The 23,055-nt window shown below is 39.2% G+C and overlaps 2 protein-coding genes across 4 annotated transcripts in view; one reads left to right on the plus strand and one right to left on the minus strand.

Moving 5' to 3' along the window:
- Positions 1 to 23,055, plus strand: part of LOC126372549 (15-hydroxyprostaglandin dehydrogenase [NAD(+)]-like) — a 349,480-nt gene that overhangs the window by 275,670 nt on the left and 50,755 nt on the right. The gene's annotated exons all lie outside the window — the stretch shown is intronic.
- The window catches only part of LOC126372482 (cyclin-dependent kinase 14), a 77,718-nt gene that overhangs the window by 10,616 nt on the left and 44,047 nt on the right, over positions 1 to 23,055 (minus strand). For all 3 annotated transcript variants that reach the window (XM_050018275.1, XM_050018277.1, XM_050018276.1), the window contains exons 3-7: positions 21,826 to 21,984; positions 11,930 to 12,132; positions 5,065 to 5,156; positions 2,430 to 2,604; positions 519 to 643 (exon numbers count right to left, since the gene is read on the minus strand). In XM_050018275.1, the coding sequence (XP_049874232.1) occupies positions 519 to 643; positions 2,430 to 2,604; positions 5,065 to 5,156; positions 11,930 to 12,132; positions 21,826 to 21,984 (754 nt within the window). The remainder of the gene's footprint in view (positions 1 to 518; positions 644 to 2,429; positions 2,605 to 5,064; positions 5,157 to 11,929; positions 12,133 to 21,825; positions 21,985 to 23,055) is intronic.

Consider the following 23,055-nt stretch of genomic DNA (forward strand, 5'->3'; position numbering starts at 1 on the left):
CAGCGAATGCTATCTACGCAGGTAAACGTCGTAGAGCTATTGGTCGAAGACCCGATTATAATAGAGTAGTTTTCAACTAGTCAAATCAGTTCGTTTTTACTAAACGTCAAAACTCGAAATTACTATGGAATTTGTATGAAAAAGCAACCTGTGACGACTTACTTACACCAGTAAGTAGTAACCGGGACCAACAACTTAACGTGCCTTCCGAAGCACGGATCATCTTATTTTTGGACAATCAGGTGACCAGCCTGTAATATCCTAACCAAACTAGGGATCACAAAGTGATGTAAATGTCGCAATTATTATTACATTTTACTTTATTAAAGGTCATAAATAAGTTAAATAGAAAAAAAGAAAACGTTTTTTGTCACCTTTAGATCTGTCTTTATTTAGTAATGAGAATTTCGTTATTCGTAGGAAACTACCCAATTCGGGCCGCGCGCAGCCCTGCTATTACATATCGAGTTTGTTTCTTAACTTTCCAATTACTATTTAGCGTATTTTCAATGACATACCTGTGTAAAACTCTTCTCCGATGACAGTAGGACAGCCCCCGGAGCAGTTGGAACATGAACAGCCTGACGTTGTGATGGTTTAGCCCGCCTGGATGCCTCTCCATGTATTGTGATAGGTCCGTGTCCTGTACCGAGGGAATAATCCTATTAGACCACTCTCATACAGGGTGTTAGTGACACAGTAACGAATACTAAGAGCAGTGTTGCCGATCTGTGGGGAATTCCCCAAACTGCGGGGAAAGCAAAGCTGATTGGGGAATGTGTGGGGAGAGCTTCAATTCGGGGAAAATGCGGGGATTTTAAGTATGAACACAAATACGCGATATTTAACATCAAATTTCTGCTAGTCTTGATTGATTTCCCTGATAGCCTTTTATTCCGTAAGTTGACATCAGAATAAGTGTCTAAACACACTATACCGAAAGTACGCGACCGAAGATCCGCGGCTGAGTTTACGTTCCGACCATGTTCCGACGTATTCGGGTAATATGACACACCATAAGCGCCGAACTTACGCGGCAGAAATTCAGTTGCGTAAACTTGCGTAACTTTGTTGCCTCCCCGCTGCACCCCGCCCCCGGATTTTCGTCGGCAATCGAACCGAACTTCGGTCGCGTAAACTCGCGTATAATGTGTGCTCTACAGACTAAGTTGCCGCTGAACTTACGCCCGACCGAAGTTCGGCTGTACGCTATAACGCAACGTAATTTCGGCATAATGTGTCGTCGTTTATTCAAATAGCATTGCTGGCGTAATCGTGCCGAACTTCGGTCGCGTACTTTCGGCATAATGTGTTTAGACACTAATGGTCAAGTTGCCGTCCAACTATTGCCGTATATTGACGTCAAGTTTACAGCAGAATCTGGAGAGTAAAATTTGACGGAAACTTGCGGTGAATTTAACGTTAAGTATTATCTATTATCGCCGCCTAGTGGCAGAAATAAAAATCACATGGAATATGTCGTGACCTACCGGCAGAATTTAGCTTTCAAGTAGCTCTACCTAGCGGGAAAAAATAAATTTTTTAATTTCTGTAAAAAATAAAAAAATGATGATATTTGCTCTTCAACGTAACGAAAAATATAATTAGAAAATATAGATATTAAAAAGAACTTTACAGTGAATGTGACACTAGTGATATCTGACATACGTCAGAAATGCATTCTCACAGAGACCGAACTTTACCTACATTTTTGGTTGTTTTATTTCTGTGGGGAATATGTGGGGAATTATCATTTTTCTTTCCCCAAACGTGGGGAATTTCGACAATGCGTTTGGGGATTTTAGCAAATTACTGTCGGCAACACTGACTAAGAGGGATGATTCAGACCACGATTCTGAGTTGCCATCAAGTGGAATTTGCTGTCGGAAAATTCATGAAAAGTTTAGGATTGTTTTGAATTATTTTCGTTCCATACTTTTGCGGCGTAAAATTCCATTTGATATCAACTCAGGATCATGGTCTGAATCATTCCTCAAAATTTTCGTTACGATGTCTATATTGCTTTTAAAACATAAACTTTCCTAAACGATTACAATTGATGCGCAAGTTGGTTAGATAATGCTGTGTATCCTCTAGAGTCATTCTTTAAGGATATCATGTGTGTTTGATGAGTTTGGTTTTTACAATACTGGGGGCTTTGTAAGGAAATTGTAAGCGCATCCTTACAACTTTCCATCCAAACTTTCCCTCATTTTTAGTGAGTACTGTATGACGATACGTGTGCATAATGTCGTGCAGTGTGACGATGTTGGCGCGTTTTAGCTCCTTGCGTAGTAATGATTCCTGATCACTAAAAGGTGAGGTGTTCCCACGTGTGAGGTGAGGTTTTGGTGTGTTTAACTCCTTGAATGGTGATGCTACTTCGATCACTTGAAGTCTGATCTCTCAGTGCTTGTGAAGCCACTTACCACAAACTCGAACACGAAGGTGAGAGTTTCCCGTGTGTGCACGATGTCGTGCAGTGTGACGATGTTGGCGTGTTTCAGCTCCTTGAGTAGTGATGCTTCCCTGATTGCGGTGAATGGCGCGCCTTCCTCTTCTTGAAGTCTAATCTCTTTCAATGCTACCACTTGCTGCGTTAAACTGTTGGATGAAAAGTATTTTGTTAGATGCCGGTTTTTTAATGTTCATTGGAGTGCGTTTGAACTACAATACCTGTAGCCACAAAGCTTAGAAAAAGCAAACTATGTAAACTAGAAAACTATGTAAGTAAGTATAATATTAAAATAATTTCCATTAATAAAATCGATCAAGTGTAATATTATAATATTGACAAAGACAACGCCACATCCAATTATGATGAAATGTTTCCGCTTTGTATAACAAACTTCTGTTTACTTGGGACAACTTTATCGAGAAAGCACTTTCAGTTTTGAAAATCTGGAGTTTCATCAAAACATTTATCCCAACACAAATAAGTCACAAACAACTTGTTTACGAAATTGTAACGCAAACCCCTGAGCTTGAGCTTGTGCTTTGTTATTGTAATTAAATCCACATTGTTATATTTCACAAACCTTCGTTCGCATTCATCAGTGTCGCGAGCGATACGTACGTCCAAGTTTCAATAGAAGCGGTAGTAATTACTGTATCCCAAGTATTCCTAAACTAATTTAGTTGGAAGTATGCCCATGTTCGTTCATTGAGTCGAGCTGGCTGTGCTATAAAATTACTGTAACACGCCACAATTCGCTCGGGAACTCACTAGCTCGCTACCTTGAATACGGTCGGATGTAGAACAACCTTATTACTGTTTTAGCAGACCGATAGAGCGGCATTAACTATTCAACAGTCCAACTGTAAGTTCAGTTCAACTCCGACCTTGTTAAGGTAACCTCAGATTTGCATTGGCTTATTAAATTCGAAACTGTCACTTAATGTTAAGTCAAATCTTTTGAAATGTACGGCTACATTCAGACTTATATATTCAATTGATTCAATTCCCTTTCTTTTTAAAGTTGAAGTCCGAAATAAGACTTTAGAAGGGAAGGGAATTGCTCAATTGAATATTCTCTTTGAAATTTCCTAAGGAAATAAGTGGAATTGAAACTTGTGCTTGAAAATTCTATTTTGTAGAGTATGTTTGTGGCGAAGTTTTGTGATACGAAGTAGGCTAAGAGGCTGGAGCTTTACATATCGAGTGAGTTCGAGTGACGTCAGAGGTCGTTTCCAAGTGGCGGCACAAAGGAACACCGCGAAATGTCAGAGGTTATGGTATGTCGGCTAGGGGTCGTGCAGCCAGCGAGCGGATTACCGCAACGTTCGCTGCGATTCGCTAATACGTTTAAATACTAGTAACTAATTAAAGCCGCCTGAGAACGACAGGTCACCAACGATCACGCAAATTGCAATGCTGTGTCGTCGTCATTCATTTGCGCTTTAGTTAATTCATTTTTTGAACACTACTTCACTATTCGTACAGTTCCATTCATAAATTTGCCCTTTAGAAGGCTATGTACTGAATTTAGCCACTATAAATCGGGACGACAGTAATCATGAATACTGCAGGATGTACGAGGCCTTAACGTGGCTACTCAGGGTGAAGCTGCGCGGCAATTAGTCTGATGAGGCCTCATAATCTCGCTTCCCGCCTCATGTCTTTGTCAAGGTCGCCAATTAAATGTAATGGCACTTATGCGCCCGTGAAAATAAGGTTAATTTTAGGAGTTCTAACTGACAAGCTATAGACTTATTGCGAGGTATTAGTAACAAAAATCACAAACGAATATGATTTTTAAAAAGGCGATTACGTGGTTCTCTATAAGGCGACGATATGCAAATTTAACGTTTGGTACTTAAATAAAATTTGGAAAAAAGATAGTTGGCGTAAAATTGAATCAAAAGTTCCGTAATAAACATTGGAGTCATTCACAATACTGATACTAATATTTCTAAACATTTTCTGAGAGTTCTTGCCGGAACCGTTTAGGACGAAGAAACGCAAGTGTTGTCTTGAGAGGAAGGCAATAAACCCGAACGATTCTAATATAGTACCAACAGTGCGGCGTTCCTAGTTGTAAAACGGAACTGACGACGGAGCGGTATCCTGTCGCTATCGAGTCGCAAATGGAGGCGCTCTTTGGAGCAAAGCCGTGGAGATTTGTACAAACGAGACCTGAGAATTTCATTCACGAGAATTTACTGGTACCTCTACATACGTTCATTACTACAGGATTAGTTCCGCAACATGTGTAGCAGTACAATGTTTGTTGGTGAAATTAAAACTTTCCGCGTAACCAAGCAACTCCCTTGGAAATTTATACCAAATTAAATTTAACAACAACTCTACTCGATTACGGTGCGTGTTCAACTTTTTGTTTACGCAAATTTGAGGCTTTTATTCCCATTGGAGTGTGGGAAATAACTTTTGAAATGAAAAAATGGTTTTGAGGTTAACTTTGTAAGAAATTGGAATCAAAAACTGCCTATCCTTTTACCACTATAAGCGACACGAAATAGCGGAGTCAATGCGACATTTTCATACAAAAAGCTGCCTGTGAATGACAAAGAAAACAACAAAGAAAGACAAAGCATTTCACTTACTTGCTATAACCTTTATAAACGGTGGCGTAGGAGCCTTCTCCTAGCTGCTCCAGTTTTATGTATGCTTCGGATTTCCCGAAAGGAGAGTCTCCCTGCGGACAAAGACAAAAATGCCCATTTATCACACTCGCACACAACGAACATGCTCTAATCCTATAATTTACGATAGGCCGCACTTGTGAAAAATGTGGGCCCATTGTAGGATTAAGGAATTGGTCAACGAAGCTGCGAAGCTATGTCATAGAGGAATTCTTCTCTGCTGAAATTTAATTTGAATAAGTGAGTGTCTGTGGTAGTATTGACAGAAAGTTTGGTGAGACGCGGGTATTTAGGTCACTATGCAATGGATATACCCCAATCGGGATCATAGGCGTGAGATTTACGTATGTATGTAGTGAGAAAGAATTTTCACTGTCGATTTCACACCTATGTGTACTTATTATTGAGAATGTACAGTAACAAATTAATAAATACGTCACGTCAATTTCCCGTTGGGGTAAGTAAAGCCATCAGAATTCCTCTTACTACGACACAACAAGTAATCACTGCCTATAAAATAGCCAATCACATTATGCGATAGACAGTAAATCTTCGAACGAAAATGAGTAAAGCACTTAAAGCGTTTCGTATACTCACCTAAGCGCCTGAGTGCAATGACTTTGTTAATGCTATTTTTATTCTGTTTTCCTCAATTACGTTAAAGCTACGCGCTTAATACAAACTGCATATATTTCCTGTTACTAATGTTTATAAAAGGGACGTTTCTTTTTTCCTCTGATTTACAACTACGTAATTAGCTTGAGGTAAATGTTTATCTACCATGTCACTTACGTATTTATGTAACAATTTATCATGCACGCGGAAGTCGGAATGTTTTTATGACAATTCTCTTTTCATCAATCTTCCCTTTGTGATTGTGCACTATAAAGTGGTTCTTTTCTTATAACGGCAAAGATGTCAATTCTCTCTTTTGTGCTTTTTAAAATCTCTTAAGACACTTTGACATAGATTCGCACAGTCCTGCGACTGGTTTATAGTTAGACGTATATTATAGCGCAGTGGTACGGAAGGGATTGTTGGCGAGCAAATTTACGACAATTTTCAATTAGACGGTCTTATATCTCTATTTAAGAACAGTTTTCAGTTAGGCTCGGACGTCGCCACTCGTTCCCACCGCTGTTTATAACGATTAACTTGACTGAGATTGTGAAGTATGCCTTGGTAAAGTATCTCGCCGTAGCGTACACCGCTTTGCTCTCTTCGCGCACTCCGCCTGTCTAAATATTTGACTAGCCTAATGCATCGATACTTGAGAACTCCAATGCGCTTCTACAATTCAACTGAATAGGCAAGTTACTAAAATAACTTTAAGGAGAAAGGAGATATTTTAATTGCTTTAAGGACTTTCGTATACTTACATGTGTAGAGTCACAAATTGTTAAACGACATTTTGCTGTAGCCACTTATAAATAATGACAAACTGTACAGTGACAAATTACCCCTTCGCTTGTAAAGAAAGTCGGTTATGGTACACTGATGTCTAAATGCGACTTGATCCCTTACATAAAAACACAAAAAACATAAATATCCTATATAAGATCAATCAATCGGAGGGGTATGGAGCACCACACCATATTGCACAACCCACACCCGAACGCCTCCACCAACCCGCAAGAGTGTTCCGTAATCAGCTTTTCAACCCCAATAATCATCTTCGAATGTGACCAACATACTGTGCCATAAATCATAATATACTTTCGCACAATGATTAGCTGAATAGACCCGATTTCATAATCGTTTTTTTAAACCCTTGAAATATGATACTTCTGTAAAGTACCTCGGCGTGGTATACACCGTTCCGCTTTCATCGTTCACTCTACCTGTCTAAATATTAGACTCGGCTAATGCTCAGATGCGGGCTCCAAGCTGGTACTCGAGAGCCCCAATGCACTTATACGGATGATTAGCTACTTTGTTTGTAAAAATAGACGTAACTAATATACTTATACTTGCACTGGAGAGAAAGGGGTTATGAAGATTTTCTAGCTTAAATACTCGTGAATACTTTTACAACGAGATAACAGTCAGTACTCTAACTTAAGTAAACGAGTAGGTGGTTAACTCGTACAAGTGTGACGAGTTCGGATGAGACACATTCAATAGGTAAATAATACTTTTCCTGTAGGCAACTAGTCAACAACAATGTAGTCGCTTTATTTAGAAATTAAGGGCAAAGAGTGTTAAAACTTAAGACTAAGATGAAAATTGTATTATTCTTTTGAGTAGGACGACTACTACTGGAAAAAATGTTACTTATTGTGTCGACTCGTCCCATTGGGACGAGTTCATCACCGCCTCAGGTATACAGGCATATTGGGGCACTTTTAGGCAGGTGGTTACTTATGCTAGAGAAGTGACTGTAGTAAAATGTAAAGACAATTTAGCGTTGAAATTGTAGACACAAAATAGTAATGTGAACAAATGTTTCGTCATGCTCATGTACTAACAACAGAAGACAATAAAAATCTCTTGTTTTTTGTTTTACTAAGTAGATCTTACCACTTTATTTTTTTATGATGTTTACAGAGTAGTTTAAGTCAGTGCCTGTTGTAGATTATTTACAGGTATGTATTGCGATCAAATCACAAAATAATCGAGCATCGGGTTCTTGCTTTCGTTGTGATAATTCGTTCATCTACCAGTCAATCGTGAAATGAACGCGCCACCTTTCCACTAATTACCAAACAAAGCTAGCTCCACTAACACTGTATCATCTATCCCAAACCAAGTTCCCCGATTCCAAGCACGCTATGACTTTTGATCTCTCGCAACCGTCGCCATTAATTTGTAGGAATTCAAATCAAGGCAGTCAGCCTGATTTACAACGGCTGAGATTGGTTACGTAACCACAAAAGCGTGGTACGTTGTACGCATCGTAAATCTACAGCTAACACATATGTATAGGACTATTATCTGATAGTAATCTGGAATGCATTCGTACGATCTATCACTGTCAGTGAAAGTCCTTACTCGTCCTATTTGTATACTAGGAGTAGTGAGCCGGCCGTCCGCACACAACGGTCATCTATCATTATTCTTTGTACCCTAACGCGATAAGAACTTCCAATGACCACTAGGAAAAATGGATTTTGTTTTAGGATGACGTCAAACATTAAGGGACATTAAGGAATCTAGTTAATTGTTTCCTGTTGTGTTTTTTCGTTTGTTGCTTGGTGGAGATGTGAATATCTGTCAGCTTATTACTTACAGAAAAGAGATTTACAAACAGTTTATATCTTTATATCGTCGTTAGTTGTATGTGGCTATACGGGTGTTAGTGACATCATAACGAAAACTTTGAGGGTTGATTCAGACCATGATTCTCAGTTAATATCAAGTGGATTTTTCCGTCGCAAAAGTATGGAAATGAAAATAATTTAAAAAAAAAACATGAATTTTCCGACAGGAAATTCCACTTGGTATCAACTCAGAATCATGGTCTGCATCATCCCCCTCAGTATTCGTTACGGTATCACTAACACCCATACCTACTTGTATGGCTACATGTATGTACTTGGACGGGGTGTAAATGACATCGTAACGAATACTGAGAGGGATGATTCAGCTCATTATTCTGAGTTAATATCAAGTGGAATTTTCCGTGGCAAAAGTATCGAAATGAAAATAATTTAAAAAAATCATGAATTTTCCGACAGGAAATTCCACTTGATATCAACTCAGAATCATGGTCTGAATCATTCCACTCAGTATTCGTTACGATGTCAGTAACACGCTGTATACTGATGACGATTTATCTACTCTATCTACTACTGACAGATCTATTATCCTTCATGACATCTTCAGGTCTGCCCATTACTTTTCGACGGACCTTAAACCTCCTAAGGTCGAGATTTCCAGACACAATAGTCAAACAATGACGCTTGAATTTTTCGGACATACGGTTTTACGACTTTAAGATGTTACCCAACCACCAGGTCGGTTTAGAGTGCGGTGTTATAACGCAGTGCTTTTAATTCGGTGTTGTTTATCCCTCTTATATAGATATACGCAGAAGTAGGAGTAATCTACCTATAACATAACTCTATTTGTAAATGTAAACACATGAACGTGCTATAAATTAATCAATTCAACCTGTCAATATTATATTGTTAGTCATGATTCTCTATCAAAGCACTTTAATGATTCCCGTCCTTGAAACTTAATATAATTTCGAAGTGCTTCATATTAATAATATTCACGACATTTAATGAATAGCGAACTAAGTACAAATTTAAATTCTGTAGACACCTCAGAAGCACAACACTGGAAGCCCAGTTTTTATTTTACACGCAATTTATCTCCCAATTATCGCAATATATATTTGTACCAATTATGTTCTAGAATAGTTTATTTACATATTAGTCATACAAATAATGAGATAGATGAGGTAAATGATCCGTGTTTCGGAAAGCACGTTAAGCCGTTGGTCCCGTTTAGTACTTACTGATAGAAGAATGTTGTCGTTACAACCGTGTCAGGGGCTTTTGTCAATACTAACCCTGACACCAGAGTTTATGAGGTAGGTAAACCACCTCACAACCGACACGAAGAAGAAGAGTCATACAAAAAACATATACATTAATAAAGTCCAAACACAGACAATTTTCATACAAAACTATCCATCCTGTCAAATAATTGTTTTGGCATTTACAATTTAATACTTCTGAGAAACAAGAAAAAATGTTTTATAAGTATTTAATAATTGTATAATCATGTATTCGTATGAATGCCTTGAAACTAATTAGTATTTCCCATTCGGCTGCCATTCAGGTCTGTCTAGCGTGGAATTAATCCGGTCGAAGACCTAGATTGGTGTAGGTATTCGGGCCTGTTTGATTGGAAACCGATTTGTGCCTTGATAGAGAATTTATTACACAAGGTGGGAGACTGCGGGCTTTTGACGGTTTAGGACAGAATTTGGGTCAAATTAATTAAATGCTAAAGCTGTACCTACCTATTAATAAACTCATGTGTACCTTGTAAGTTTATCACGAATAATGTTTTTAAAGATGAAAAAATTGAAAAAGTGCCTGCTACATTTGAAAATTCGAGGAAAAACTGAACGTGCTTTTTGAAAAGTCTGTCGGGTCACGTAGGTAGGTATACCAAGCTTATTCGCAATATTTATTTATTTAATATGCTTGTAATTTTCATCATATCTAATAGGGTACCCGACTGGATCTACGATAAACTAAAAAAATGCTAAACTAGAAATAATAGCTAGTCTGAAAAAAACATTTTTCTTTACGACTCAATTTTCGATTTTTATTATGATTAAGTAACAACGAGGAGCTCGATGGCGCAGCGGTTAACGCGCTCGGTCTGCGATTGTTGAAGTTAAGCGACTTTCGCAAAGGCCGGTCATAGGATGGGTGACCACAGAAAAAAAAAAGTTTTCATCTCGAGCTCTTCCGTGCTTCGGAAGGCACGCTAAGCCGTTGGTCCCGGCTGCATTAGCAGTCGTTAATAACCATCAATCCGCACTGGGCCCGCGTGATGGTTTAAGTCCCGATCTCCCTATCCATCCATAGGGAAGGCCCGTGCCCCAGCAGTGGGGACGTTAATGGGCTGATGATGATGAAGTAACAATGAGTACGATGTTTGACTACTTTTATTGATGACGTCATACCGTAGTATTTCCATATAAATTCCATAGTATCTCATTTGAATACGTTGTCAAGTAGCCTATAGTCTACTAAAGCACGAATAGGTACCAAAGGAGGATGTACATTATCTTCTGATTAACCCGTCGTGACCTTATCCACCCTAGTAGGGATTTAGAGCGTGACTTAATGTATGTTTTTCTTACTAAGTACTTCGCTATGATTAGTTTCGCTGTTTCATCATAACACCCTCCGTGGTCTAGTGGTTAGAGCGTTGGGCTCACAATCTGGAGGTCCGGGTTCGATCCGATGGGTACATCGTCGAAATCACTTTGTGAGACTGTCCTTAGGTAACGAGCGTGCAGGATTGAATCACCTGATTGTCCGGAAAAGTAAGACGATTCCGTTTTTCGGAAGGCACAAGCTATTAGCCGTAAAAATCACCTTCACCAACCCGCAGTAGAGCAGCGTGGTGGAGTATGCTGTTGGCCTGAGCCTAACAGTGGGACGTATATAGACTGTTTATGTTATATAAGTACGCTGTTTCATTGTTATGAAAGTTATTTAGTCGATCGTTTATTAAGAACATTACCCAATGAACTTATCTCTAGTGAAGTGATCTTGATAGAGAAGTGTTTGCGAACCAAAATACCTACAGTAAGATAGATTTTGGTGCGTGGAATGAAGTTATCAATCTTTTAAGATTAAAATAGGCTTAGGTAAATCTGATTAGATTTGGCGGCTTTTCGTACCGTATATGTAACACAAATTTCTTGACATGTATGTCATGGAGTATAAGATTTAAAGGCGTAAGGCCCGAAATCTTTTTAAATTCTAATGCTAAAATAAGCTAATGCTGTAAATATGTATCTAGTACTGTAGGTATCACTACGAAAAGTCGCCATGTGCAAGGGCTCTCAAGAAATACCTACGCAAGGATCGCGTTAACGCATTTATAATAAATACATTTACAATATGTCGTAAATTCCTATGTTATTGCTTCCGCAGTACAGAAATGTGTTAAGTATTTCTGAGGACCATTACACGTTGCAATATCTGTAGTTTTGTATCAATCTACCTGTACAACTTCTTAAGGCTAGTTATGAAGCACAACCAATTAGAACGGAACTTTTGATGACTTGTGGCTCTGCCTACCCTGTTAAGGAATGTAATTTAAAAAAAAAAACTCTAAATATACTCACCCCAAAGGCACTAAACCGCTTGGTGCGGCGGTTGGAGTTTTCGTGTGGCCCTAGAAAGGCCTCGGACTTGGGCCGCGGGGGCCGCTTGGGCCTCATCACGACCCTCGCGTCCTCCCTTGCGCCCTCGTCCAGAAGTTTTGAGTCTGAAGACACTGACAGCTGTCTTCGAACCCGGTACTCGCCGTTACCGCCCCCGCTCCAATCTGTTGGCAATATTTTTACTATTAGCTGGAGGTTTCATGATTTTGTAAAGTCGAGGGATGTGAAATTGGTATGGAAGTAGGTAAGGTTGCTCTAAGTCTGGATGCTAAGAGGTACTCGTAATTTGCGCGCACGTATGGGAGTCATCGATAGTCGGAGAGCAAAAGCAAATCTAGTACTGAAAATCAGTTCTCTCATTTAAGGCTGAACAATTGTCTGACAGACAATAAGTTCTATCATCAGACGCAAATGAAAAGCTGTAACTTTCAATAAATGCGCTAATAGACACTGGTATATTTTGGCAACATAATGGGGTAGGAAGGAAAATGTTTGTTTTCCTGCTAAACGAAAAAAGAAATATTTGAGACAGAGATTGACAGGCTGAAAACAGAATTTGTAACTTTAACAGAGCCGCCCGACATTTGAAATTTGCAATTCTGCCTTTTCCAATAAAAAACATTTCACACACTTTCTCCCGCGAATCTGAAGCGACACAAAATTATCAAAGCACTCCGCAACACAAACATTTATATTGAATATTCTGGCACAATTCCTCTCCCCGTGAGCACTTAGTAAGCAAATTAATTCACGGGAGAAAATAAAAAATGCGGCGCAGAATCAGAGTTGTTTGTAAAGAGCCTATTTTTCTCGTGGCGTCGATATTTCAGCATCGAGAGTTTGAGGGCACTTCGGAATCGCTTTAGCGTCACAAAGACGCGATATCGAAGCGACGTAAACACCGAGCGAATAAATCATCCATCGACGGCGAGAACGGCTCCGAACAAATCGATTACGAAGACAATCGATCACGCCGATTAAAAAGTGCAAAAAGCGGGAACAAGAGTACCGATTCCGATTGACATGTTTTATTGCGTAAATAAAACACGGCCTAAAAATATCCACGAGCCCGGTAAATACAAGCGGAACTCGTTGTCGCTAAAGGTTTTCCGCTACTCGAACAAAGACAAGCAAAGAAAATGAGATCTTTATTGAATACCTACCTACAATTGAAAACGTAGGTAATATTTTGTCTTTGAGGAACATGAATAGAGGAAGATTCAATATTAATAAATAACTTCCTTCCACGTGCCATATTTGGTTTTCAAATACTTATTACAACTTGCCTACCCACTTCACTGGGAACTTTAGGCAATTCCCTAGCTGCGCAAGTATCGGAGAACAAAGTATTTATGCGAAGATTAAACTTTACCGCCCACGTGGAAGTGAGGAAACTCCAGAGAGCGACCAGACCACACCAGGGGTCTGAACAAGCCTCGAGTGTTCCGGACAAAAGCGACATTGTACGCGAGGACTTTGTTTGGGAAGAAAGGCGCTTGATGATAATGCGGGCAAGGGTTCTTCAGAAGGAGGATGTTTATGCATTTCATTCAACTGCGCTCATTAAGTCGTGTAATGTCTACGTTTGAAGATCACACAACGTCCACACAACTAGAAGTTTATACGTTTTCATTAAATCAGGCAGTTCGAGAGTATTTAGTCTTTCTAAATATATTTACCTACAGCTACACTAAAAGTTCGTAGGTATCACTATGAAAATAGTGGAATTGATTTAAAGGATAAACAAACATGTTACCATTTTTCATCGCCTGATATGTTAGCATTTTCATATAAAAATTGAAACGAAAAATATCTCTGTTTTTTCGCAATGCTTTACCAGAGTTAGCCTAAAAGCAAATAAGTTTTTTGGGCAGGTGGTTCCAGTAAAAGCCGGAATTCGCCTACCTATTTCGGCGTTAGGGTAAATATTCCTGACAATACACGTATACGAAAATGACAATTTCGCGTGTAGCATCCGTGTCACGTACGACACAAGTGGGTCAGGGGGGCATAGGGCGGGCCCTCGCGGCCAATACTAGGATAGCGTATCGTGGGGCCGAGTGACACTCACGCCACTCATTGGACCTTAATTAATTTCAGGCGATATTGGGAACCGGCAGTGCATAAACGGAATTTAACACATTACCGGTCGCGTGTTATGTAAGTTTACACTCGCCACGTTTATAGCGCGTCATGCTGAGAATGGATAAAACCGAGCCAAACTTCTATGTATGTAATTATCGCTACAAGCGTGGGGTAAAATGTGTTTCTCATTAGTCAACAAACAGATTTAGATGTTTACCCGTCTATGTACATCTACAACTTGATTCTAAACAGATTTGCACGTGACGTATATGGAGATAACGAAGATAAAAGACTTACGTCTCTACGTAATCAAGATTACTGACCCTACTAACAGAGTTTCCTCGTGCACAAAATGTCACAAATTACGTAATACAAGCTATACCAAGTAAGTAATACTTATTGAATGGCAAATGTACGGAAGTTGCAGTAATTCACTGTAACAGCCTTTCTATTTGCATCACAATACCGCTCCTAAACGTTACATACCATCAAAATATAGCATTACGGAGCCATTATTCACATTAAGGCGGTCCCCGTACATCGAGCGGTCGTATTTTATGATCGTAGCCTTTTACCGTGAGCCCAATGCATACTCATATATAGCCCATATAGCCCGTAGACGGCTTTACGCGCCTGTCATTTTTCATAACTTGGAATAAAAATGTTTACGGGTCCTAAAACGCCACGTCATCCCGGCCGCGCCCGAGTTCCCAATGCTCGTAATTAATATGGACACTTGGGCAGACGTCTTCCATTCCATATTATGAGGTTATGACGGTTACAAATTACAAACATACGACAATTAACCTGATTAGCGTTTTGATTGTGTTGAATGCTGAGTGGCTATAGCAGTAACTTCTCGTGCGCTGAATCGGCTCGTAAAGCTCTTATCAAAACGTCATTCATCTTCTGAAATATGTTTGACGAGGTATTTAGCGTGAAGGGTGCCGCTTCCCGTGTCGGATCGACGTAAATATTAGTATGCGAAATGTTTGTTCCGGATGAAAGGACATCAGAGGACTTAGTTGATGTGTTAAGGTACAACACCTTAATGTTAAGGTAAGGATTATTCTAGGCACGTTTTCAAAATGGTTTATTAGCATGGCAGAATTAGATAGAAGGAAGAAGAGGAAGGGGAAGATCAAGAAGAGCTTACATGGAACAAATTAAAGAGAATGCGAACGTCATGCCCTATAAAGAAGTCGAAGAGTTTATGCAAAAAACAGTGGAGAACTCTACACCAACACGCTTGACGCTTGGCATTATTGTGATGACATTATCATTTGACTGATACAATATATGTAAAAAGTACGATGAAGATAGAAATCATTCGTTCATTAGAACTATAAATCACTTTTTTTAACTGTTTTATAAACACATGTGAGTTGCCGGAAAACGAATGGATAACTAATGAGTTGACACATTATATTCGTCACCTCGTCATCACCTATTTTCAACTTTATAGCTCCTTTATTATTAGACAGATGAATGTAACACGCTTAATTAATTTACGTCATTCATATTTGTTATTTATTGTTACAAATGACAGACTTGGGGATTCCAAAACGGCGATGGAACACGTTTTCCCTACGCTGAAATTATCATACTGACGTGCATGTTTCAGTTAGGAAAGTTCGGGAATAATTCTTGAAATTACCATAATTATTCATGTATGTAATTATGTAAGTATTATAAGGTACATTATATTGTCTGAATCTTAATTAGTTTTGCGAAGGATTCGAGAAAACACGATAACCACGGGGTGCAGACGATCTTCTAAAACTTTGCTTTTGCGATAATGAAACACCAACTATGCAGGTACTACCTTATCATTATATACCTAGTACCTGTGGGATTGAAATTCATTTTAGTATAAATCGTTGTTTTTAGCTAACATAACAATCTTTACGCGTACAAGCTCCGAAGCTGTCTCTTAACCTTTTGAATTCCGGAACGCAGATCTCGACCAGACACAATGTAAAATATATCTCTGGTATCTCAAATTGGAAAATGCTACACCGACAAGAGCGTGGCTCTTAAATTGATGATGATGATATCTCAAATTAGGGGTTAAGCTTAGAAGAGTATGAAAATATTTAGGGCAATAATTTATTATGACTATTTGGGAGTTTATACGCGTAAAGATTGTTTTGTTAGCTGAAAAAAAATAACCTCTAGGGAGAGATTACTCTACTAACCTTCAATAGATAGAGTACCCATGCTCTACCGAGGAGGGGATGTGTCTACTCGCGTATAAAGGCTGTTTATGCTACGCTATTTCTATAAATAGTCTAGAAAAAAATGGCTCATAATGTAGGTTACAGTAATTGTATTAATAATACCGTTGATTTAATAAGGAATTTAAACGCGTCATAAAAGATTTATATTACCTATACAAAGAAAAATAATCATACATGTGACTGTTCATGAACCAATTCATGTTCAAGGTACTAAATTGGTGTGTTCAGTGAGTAACTGCCTTGAAATGCGTTCTTAGAAGCGTAATTGCAGAAGATAACCAGATTCTCAGTAAATGAAATAAGGATGTTATCAATTTATGATACTTTATCAAGTGTGAATATTTATGATTTATTTTTGCTTCGAAAGAATGATAGAGTGATTAGATAATAGGGTATCCATACCTACTTGTACTTATGAAATAAAATTGTCCATTTCCAATCTATAGGGAATATGATCATACCTAAAACGACTTTCAAATACGTTGGTGGCAAATGATCGTAGCACAATACATAAAGTACTAGCAATTAATTTATTTCAATCAACTAGGCTAACTAATTTAGTCTCCAATCCACAGAACGGTCGAAATAAATGTCACTGAACTCTGGCCACTGATTAACCGCGCCAATATAAAACATTCATTATATTTTCAGTCACTGTATTATTATAGTCACTGTGGTCACAGACTTGCTTCTCAAACAGGGAGCGCCGATTCGAAACCCGGTACCGTATTGTACCAATGACATTAATTTAAGTGCAGTTTTCACTTCAATTGGCTGGATACACCGCTCACCACCTATCCTTGGTCTAACAGAAAGCTCGGCGAGATGTGGGTGTTTAGTTCACGTTGCGATGGATGTACCTCTGATAACCTCATTGGGATATAGTCGCGTTATTTTCAGTCCGCAGACTACAAGTGCTAATTTACGACACATCGTATAGCCAATTATGGCATATTCGCCACATAATATTGCGTAATACGTAGTTGATTAATAACTGTGGTTCCGCAAAGCCGGTGTAGGCGTAATCAGTGATATTTGCTGAGCCACAGTCGTCTTGTCGACGCGCGCGAATTTGGCAACGTGTTATGTGCATATTTAATTAATACACTTGGTAAAGACAGGCGAAGACGAGGGCGTAAAGGAAATTAACGCCTTTAAAAGATTCAACTACTCGGGTCCATTATGCTCTATATCTCCTGCGGTTGATTGACGCGAAGCCTGTGGCCAACAGTGGGACGTATCTATATGTGCACAGTTTATGTTTAAAAGATTCAAGCTAAAGGAAACAGAGGATAGAGTTATAGAATTGAGCCCTCGTCCAGCACTAGGATTATTGAGGGTAATAAGGAAGACAGACGAGATGCTAATGTTGTATTTGTATTCACCTGTAGTGCTTTGATTGTCCTGAAGCTCATTCCGCGTGACCCTAATTTAGCATCAACTTAACATACTATATGGTATTTGAATACAATGAATTTACACATTTGGGCTCATTGTGTTCTAGTCGTTCTGATAATGATAATGAAACTGATAATGAAACTGCGAATTTTAAGATTATTATTTTCAATATTACCTCCACTAACCCGAAGTGGAGCAGCGCGGTGCAGTATGCTCCAAACCACCACCGGTTAAGGCGAAGCCTGAGCCCAACAGTGGGACATATATGGGCTGTTTATGTTATGTTTATTAAAGATAATTATGTAGCATAAACGAACGGCAAACATACAAATATATCTGCATGAAAACGAACAAACAACACAGTGAAAAGTAACAAAAACCGATAACGTTTAAGCTGCTAAAACACCTAGTACCTCCGCCTGTAAAAAGACTCCAAACTCTTTATTAAAACAAGCCAGTATCCGATAGAAAAATAAACACAGCTTTTCTATCTCCGAACTCAAACAAAGAAGCAACTGCCGCTGGCCGCATGTAAAACAGTGTCCAGCGAATGTAAACAACCCCATATTGCGTGTTTATTCATTCATGGTTTTATAAGATTCCCCTCGGTGGCAAAACAATAACTTGTTTACATACTAAACTGAGTACCGTAAAAGCAGGAAGATATCGGATTTCTTAAATAATATATTTTGAGGCTTCATCATGATTGATTAGCCCGCATGGTCTCTCCTTAACGAGCAGTTGAGAACTGTAGATAAAATTCCAGGAGGTGAGTAAAATTATGGAATAGGTAATAAAATTAAATATCTCACATATTGCCCACAAGTATTTTTTAACACATTTGGGTGCATTGGCCAAGCAAAACTGCTGGTTCTTAGACAAATGTATTGTGATTTTAGTCTTCTCTAACATCTTGACTTGATCCTGCGAATAGCGCAACTCGGAGAGCTCTATGTCAATAGGTATACTATCATACAGTTCCTAATAGTACCAGTATCCACAGTCAAATAGTGCATCTTAGCTTTCAAAATTGCTACTTATATCACAAATTGGAAGTTTTCGATAGATAATAATCCAACCTACAAAACGAATTAGCGGCAAATCTCATTACTCAAACATAATTCATTCAGAAGCATAACAAAACCTCACCTTTGTGGTTCAACGAACACCCTCCAATGACTTATTCATCGCCACAAATTCAGTCCAATCTAGGGTTATGGCGTGCACTGATTGTTCATAAATATTTATATCCAAACGTTTATTTACACGTGTCAAACAGGGGTGAGTGTCACGCGTCCAACGTACTCCATTTGTTTGGGCTGGCCCTATTAAAACACTGTCATCAGAATTTGAGTGAAGTGATGGAAAACATCAGCCTGTGTCTAAATTTACGACGGCAACATGTTTTCGTGTAAATAAAACTACAGCGTTGTAGCTATAGCCATATACTGTCTATGGAGGACGGATATTAACCTACATCACCTATAGTACTGTAAATTGTTTTGAATAAATAAAAGTATTTTGTATTTTTTGTACATATTGAAGGTGACTAAATCGAAATCACATGATATTCAATTAACTATTGTTTTTGGAACTTCTTCCGCATTTTCATTTCATAACGTTTTCTTCATCGCAGCGATATACAAATGAACGAACACCATCGAGGACTTATCTGGACGTTGATCGCATTAAAGTTACTGCTACTCTTTGAATAAAATCGTGCTTTAACTCATATTTACATAAAGATCTGTTATTTTGATACCATTAACGTATTTTGACTGTTTTCTCCATTTCGTAAAGTGGCCCGCAGAACATACGTAACATGAATACATTATCCTTACCCAAACTTGTTTTTGCGAAGATAACGTATTCAGCTTCAGCGATGGAAAAGATTTTTATATCGTGTATTTCCACTACAATGAATTTATCGCGGTAGCTAATATCGTATGCGGGAACAAGGGTGGAAATAATTTCCTGGGGAGATAAACGTGATAATGTCAGGGCGTCTATTGTCGACCGACCGTCGCGACCCGCGACAAAGGGAAAATGAAAGTGATGAAGTTACTAGAGATAACGGGTTTAGACTAGAACGTCCGACACAATCAAGCGATTACGTTATCTTCAATCAGAACAAAAAGGGAAACGCGGAATTGCCGGCTCATCACTTGTCAGCTTTAATAGTACACTTTAACTGCAAATTGCGTGCATACTACTTAACCGTATTCAGCACAAAGTCAAATCTATTTCGCTAAACATTGCATGCTTATCTCCGCATCTCAACACTCGAATCGTCATTCAGGCGATTCGGATGGTCCTTAACACGCATGCAATTTATTCGCATCGAAAATTACGTGTTTTAGTCGTACTTGATACTACTCGCGCGCGGTTCCACGCAACGCGAGTTCGAATGGAAATCATGCCCATCTGCATGTATCTGGTACAGTGATTAACCCGATCATACCCTTATGTGGCGCATTGCGACAGTGCGGGTCGTAGTGTGCTCGACGCGAGTGACACAAAACACTACGACAGTGAATGAAAAGTACGCTCAGGTGAATGGATGATACTCGTGCATTAGCACAGCATTAAAGTCGCGGATTACAGATGAGTTGGCTCTTGTGGGTGAATGCGGGCTTGTGAGCTGACTCGTGTCGTTAGTCACGTTGAAAAGAACAGCAAATTGGGCCACGCGAAATCGCAAGGTGCTAATACCAACTTTCAACAACAGACTGTCTTCATTGTATTTACTTTTGGATGCGTCGCGCCATCTTGGTAATTGGTTGGTGGAAACTTAATGCTAATGAGGTTACAAAGTTTTCAAATGTAGTTTAAACTGAACGTTCAGCGACAACTTCATAGAGAATATCCATATTGTTTCTCTAGCCTCGAAAATTAAATGAAATTAAATAAAATTTATTGTAGTAAATGTGGGTATCCATTGTAAATAGTATTATGGCTCAGCACATTCAGAAAGAAGATTTATTGTTGTTATAGTACCAACTAACTAACGAAACTGTAGCGTGAGATAGAACTCATTGCATAATTAAAAACAGTCACAGCGATCTCTTCTCATTATTAGCTTTGACTTTCTAAACATCAATTTTACAGCGATCCTTTAGCCGACTTATAACACTCATAGCTCTTGAAGATGAGACCCCACTACATCTGCTGTGCAGCTGTGAGGCTCTCATACATAGTAGAAGCCATACACTTGGGGGCCACATAATGGACCCCCAGGAAGTCATGGAGCTTTCTCCCAAAAAGACGTTGGATCTCTTCGAACGGATCGGTCTAGAGGAGGATTTTTAAATGTAGGGATTTAGGTCCAGTAGATTTGTCAAGATCTCGCGGGCTGTATTCAGTCCGGCCCTCACAACTCTCAAATAATAAATAAACACTTATAGCTCTCGACTTTGCAGTCACGTCATTGATACCAAATGCAATAGCGATTCTGATATTTGTTTGACCCAATGGTAGCTCAGTAGTGCCTCGTATTGTAAGACGTGGACCTCGAAAGACGTGGACAGGAAAGATCACAAACGTGTGTGCAACGATATTAAGAGAACAGCTGAAGTGAAATGGATTGAGATTGCACGTGACTGAGGGCAGTAGCGTACAATAAAAGAGGTCTACCCTCATGCGGTCAAGTAGCTCGGATACAATTTCTTGCGAATTCGACTATATACGAACACCGGACTAAGACGACTAACAGTGTGCATATTTACCTACTTGGAAGGATGGCTGCTTGAACGTGTACGTACGAGCCTAATTCGTACGAGAACGTATAGGTACGGCAAATAGAGATGTATCGATGGGATTTGGACATTTTGGAATTTGTGCGTTTTTAACCTTCTGGAGACTTTGTAATTTGAACATTACAACCCATAGGTTAGACCCCTTAGGTGCCTCCGAACTTAATGTTAAGAAGAAGACGCATAACATAAGCTCGCGACTTAATCCCAATTGGGGTAGTCAGAGGTACATCCGTAGCAAGATGAACTAAGTACCCACGCCTTATAGAGCTTTCTGTTGGACCAACGTGATAGGTGATGATCCTTATCGCCGTCTATAATGGTCGAGCCAATTGTGAAGAAGACGCAATGGTATAAATGTCATCGTTCATCGGATACTGACCGTAATGTGAGTCCTTATCGTGCGGGATGTTGCCGTTGGGTTCGAGCCTGTCGAGGCATTCCTCCGAGTAGCCGTTGTAGGTGAGCTTGCCCCGCCCCCCGCCGTTCTGCTGCCTCCCCCGGCACTCGGTGGCGTCCCCGTCAGGCTCGTCTTTTGTTGCTGTAACAAGGGAGACATGGTTATGTTTTATGTCTACAGATGGAAAGATTCTACCGTAGTATCTATAAGATAAAGACGAATAGACATAACTTAAGCTCACGACTATATAGTCTACCTTGGGATATCCCGATTGTGGTAGTCAAAGGTACATCCATCGCAAGGCAAACTAAGTACCCACACCTCACCGACCTTTCCGTTCAACCATGTGTCTGTGTCGACCATGTTCTGTCATAGTACCTATAAAATTGACGAACAGAAAATCGAAAAAATCTGCCTGTGACGGGATTTGAACTCATTTTATGTCAAGCGGAGACGAGTACGTTAACCGAATTCCATCCTGTGTCGCGCATTTTTAAACCTGCTGTAAGACTCGTTGTTCAGCTTTTGTTGACGTTGAGTTGCTCTTCGTCGGGATGTCGAAATAAATAATGCTTCTTGTAATTTGTGTTTGTATATACTCTGACTCTTATATATGTTGAAAAAAAAAAACTATTTCTAAAAATAAAATACGTCTAAAATTAGAAGTGGAATGACGAGGAACATTACATCCTAAAATGAACTCCAAATTGTAATCAACTGTCAACAAGGAGGTAGACACTGTTACATGTCTACATTTCCTGTGAAAGCTTTCAGAAATATACCAAGACCCAAGGAAAATAAATGTGAAACTTTACCAACAATCTATTACATACTAACGACCAGGGAGACATTGTCAGCACAGCATAATGATGATGACGTGTAAGGGACGGCTTTGTCCCTTAACCAACCCGCTATTTATAATACTAATAATGTGACCTTCCCCAGATTCGACCTGCGTCCGGAAGGAATGATTTACACGTGCTATATAAATTATATAAATTAGCTCTTTACAAATACTGATAAATTAGACACTCAAATTTTAGTAACGGTAATTAATAACCAAAGGATTTCTAAAACCCCTCACATGCTATAAATAAAGGCTGCAGATTTTGGCACGGTTTTAGACAAGGCTATAATGTTTGAAGAGCCGCTGAACAATGTCGTTAATTAATAACGAGAAGTCGTTATTTGGGTAGCACAGCACGCCCATCA

The sequence above is a fragment of the Pectinophora gossypiella genome, chromosome 14 (genome assembly GCF_024362695.1).
Source record: "Pectinophora gossypiella chromosome 14, ilPecGoss1.1, whole genome shotgun sequence".
In the NCBI taxonomy this organism is placed as follows: domain Eukaryota; kingdom Metazoa; phylum Arthropoda; class Insecta; order Lepidoptera; family Gelechiidae; genus Pectinophora; species Pectinophora gossypiella.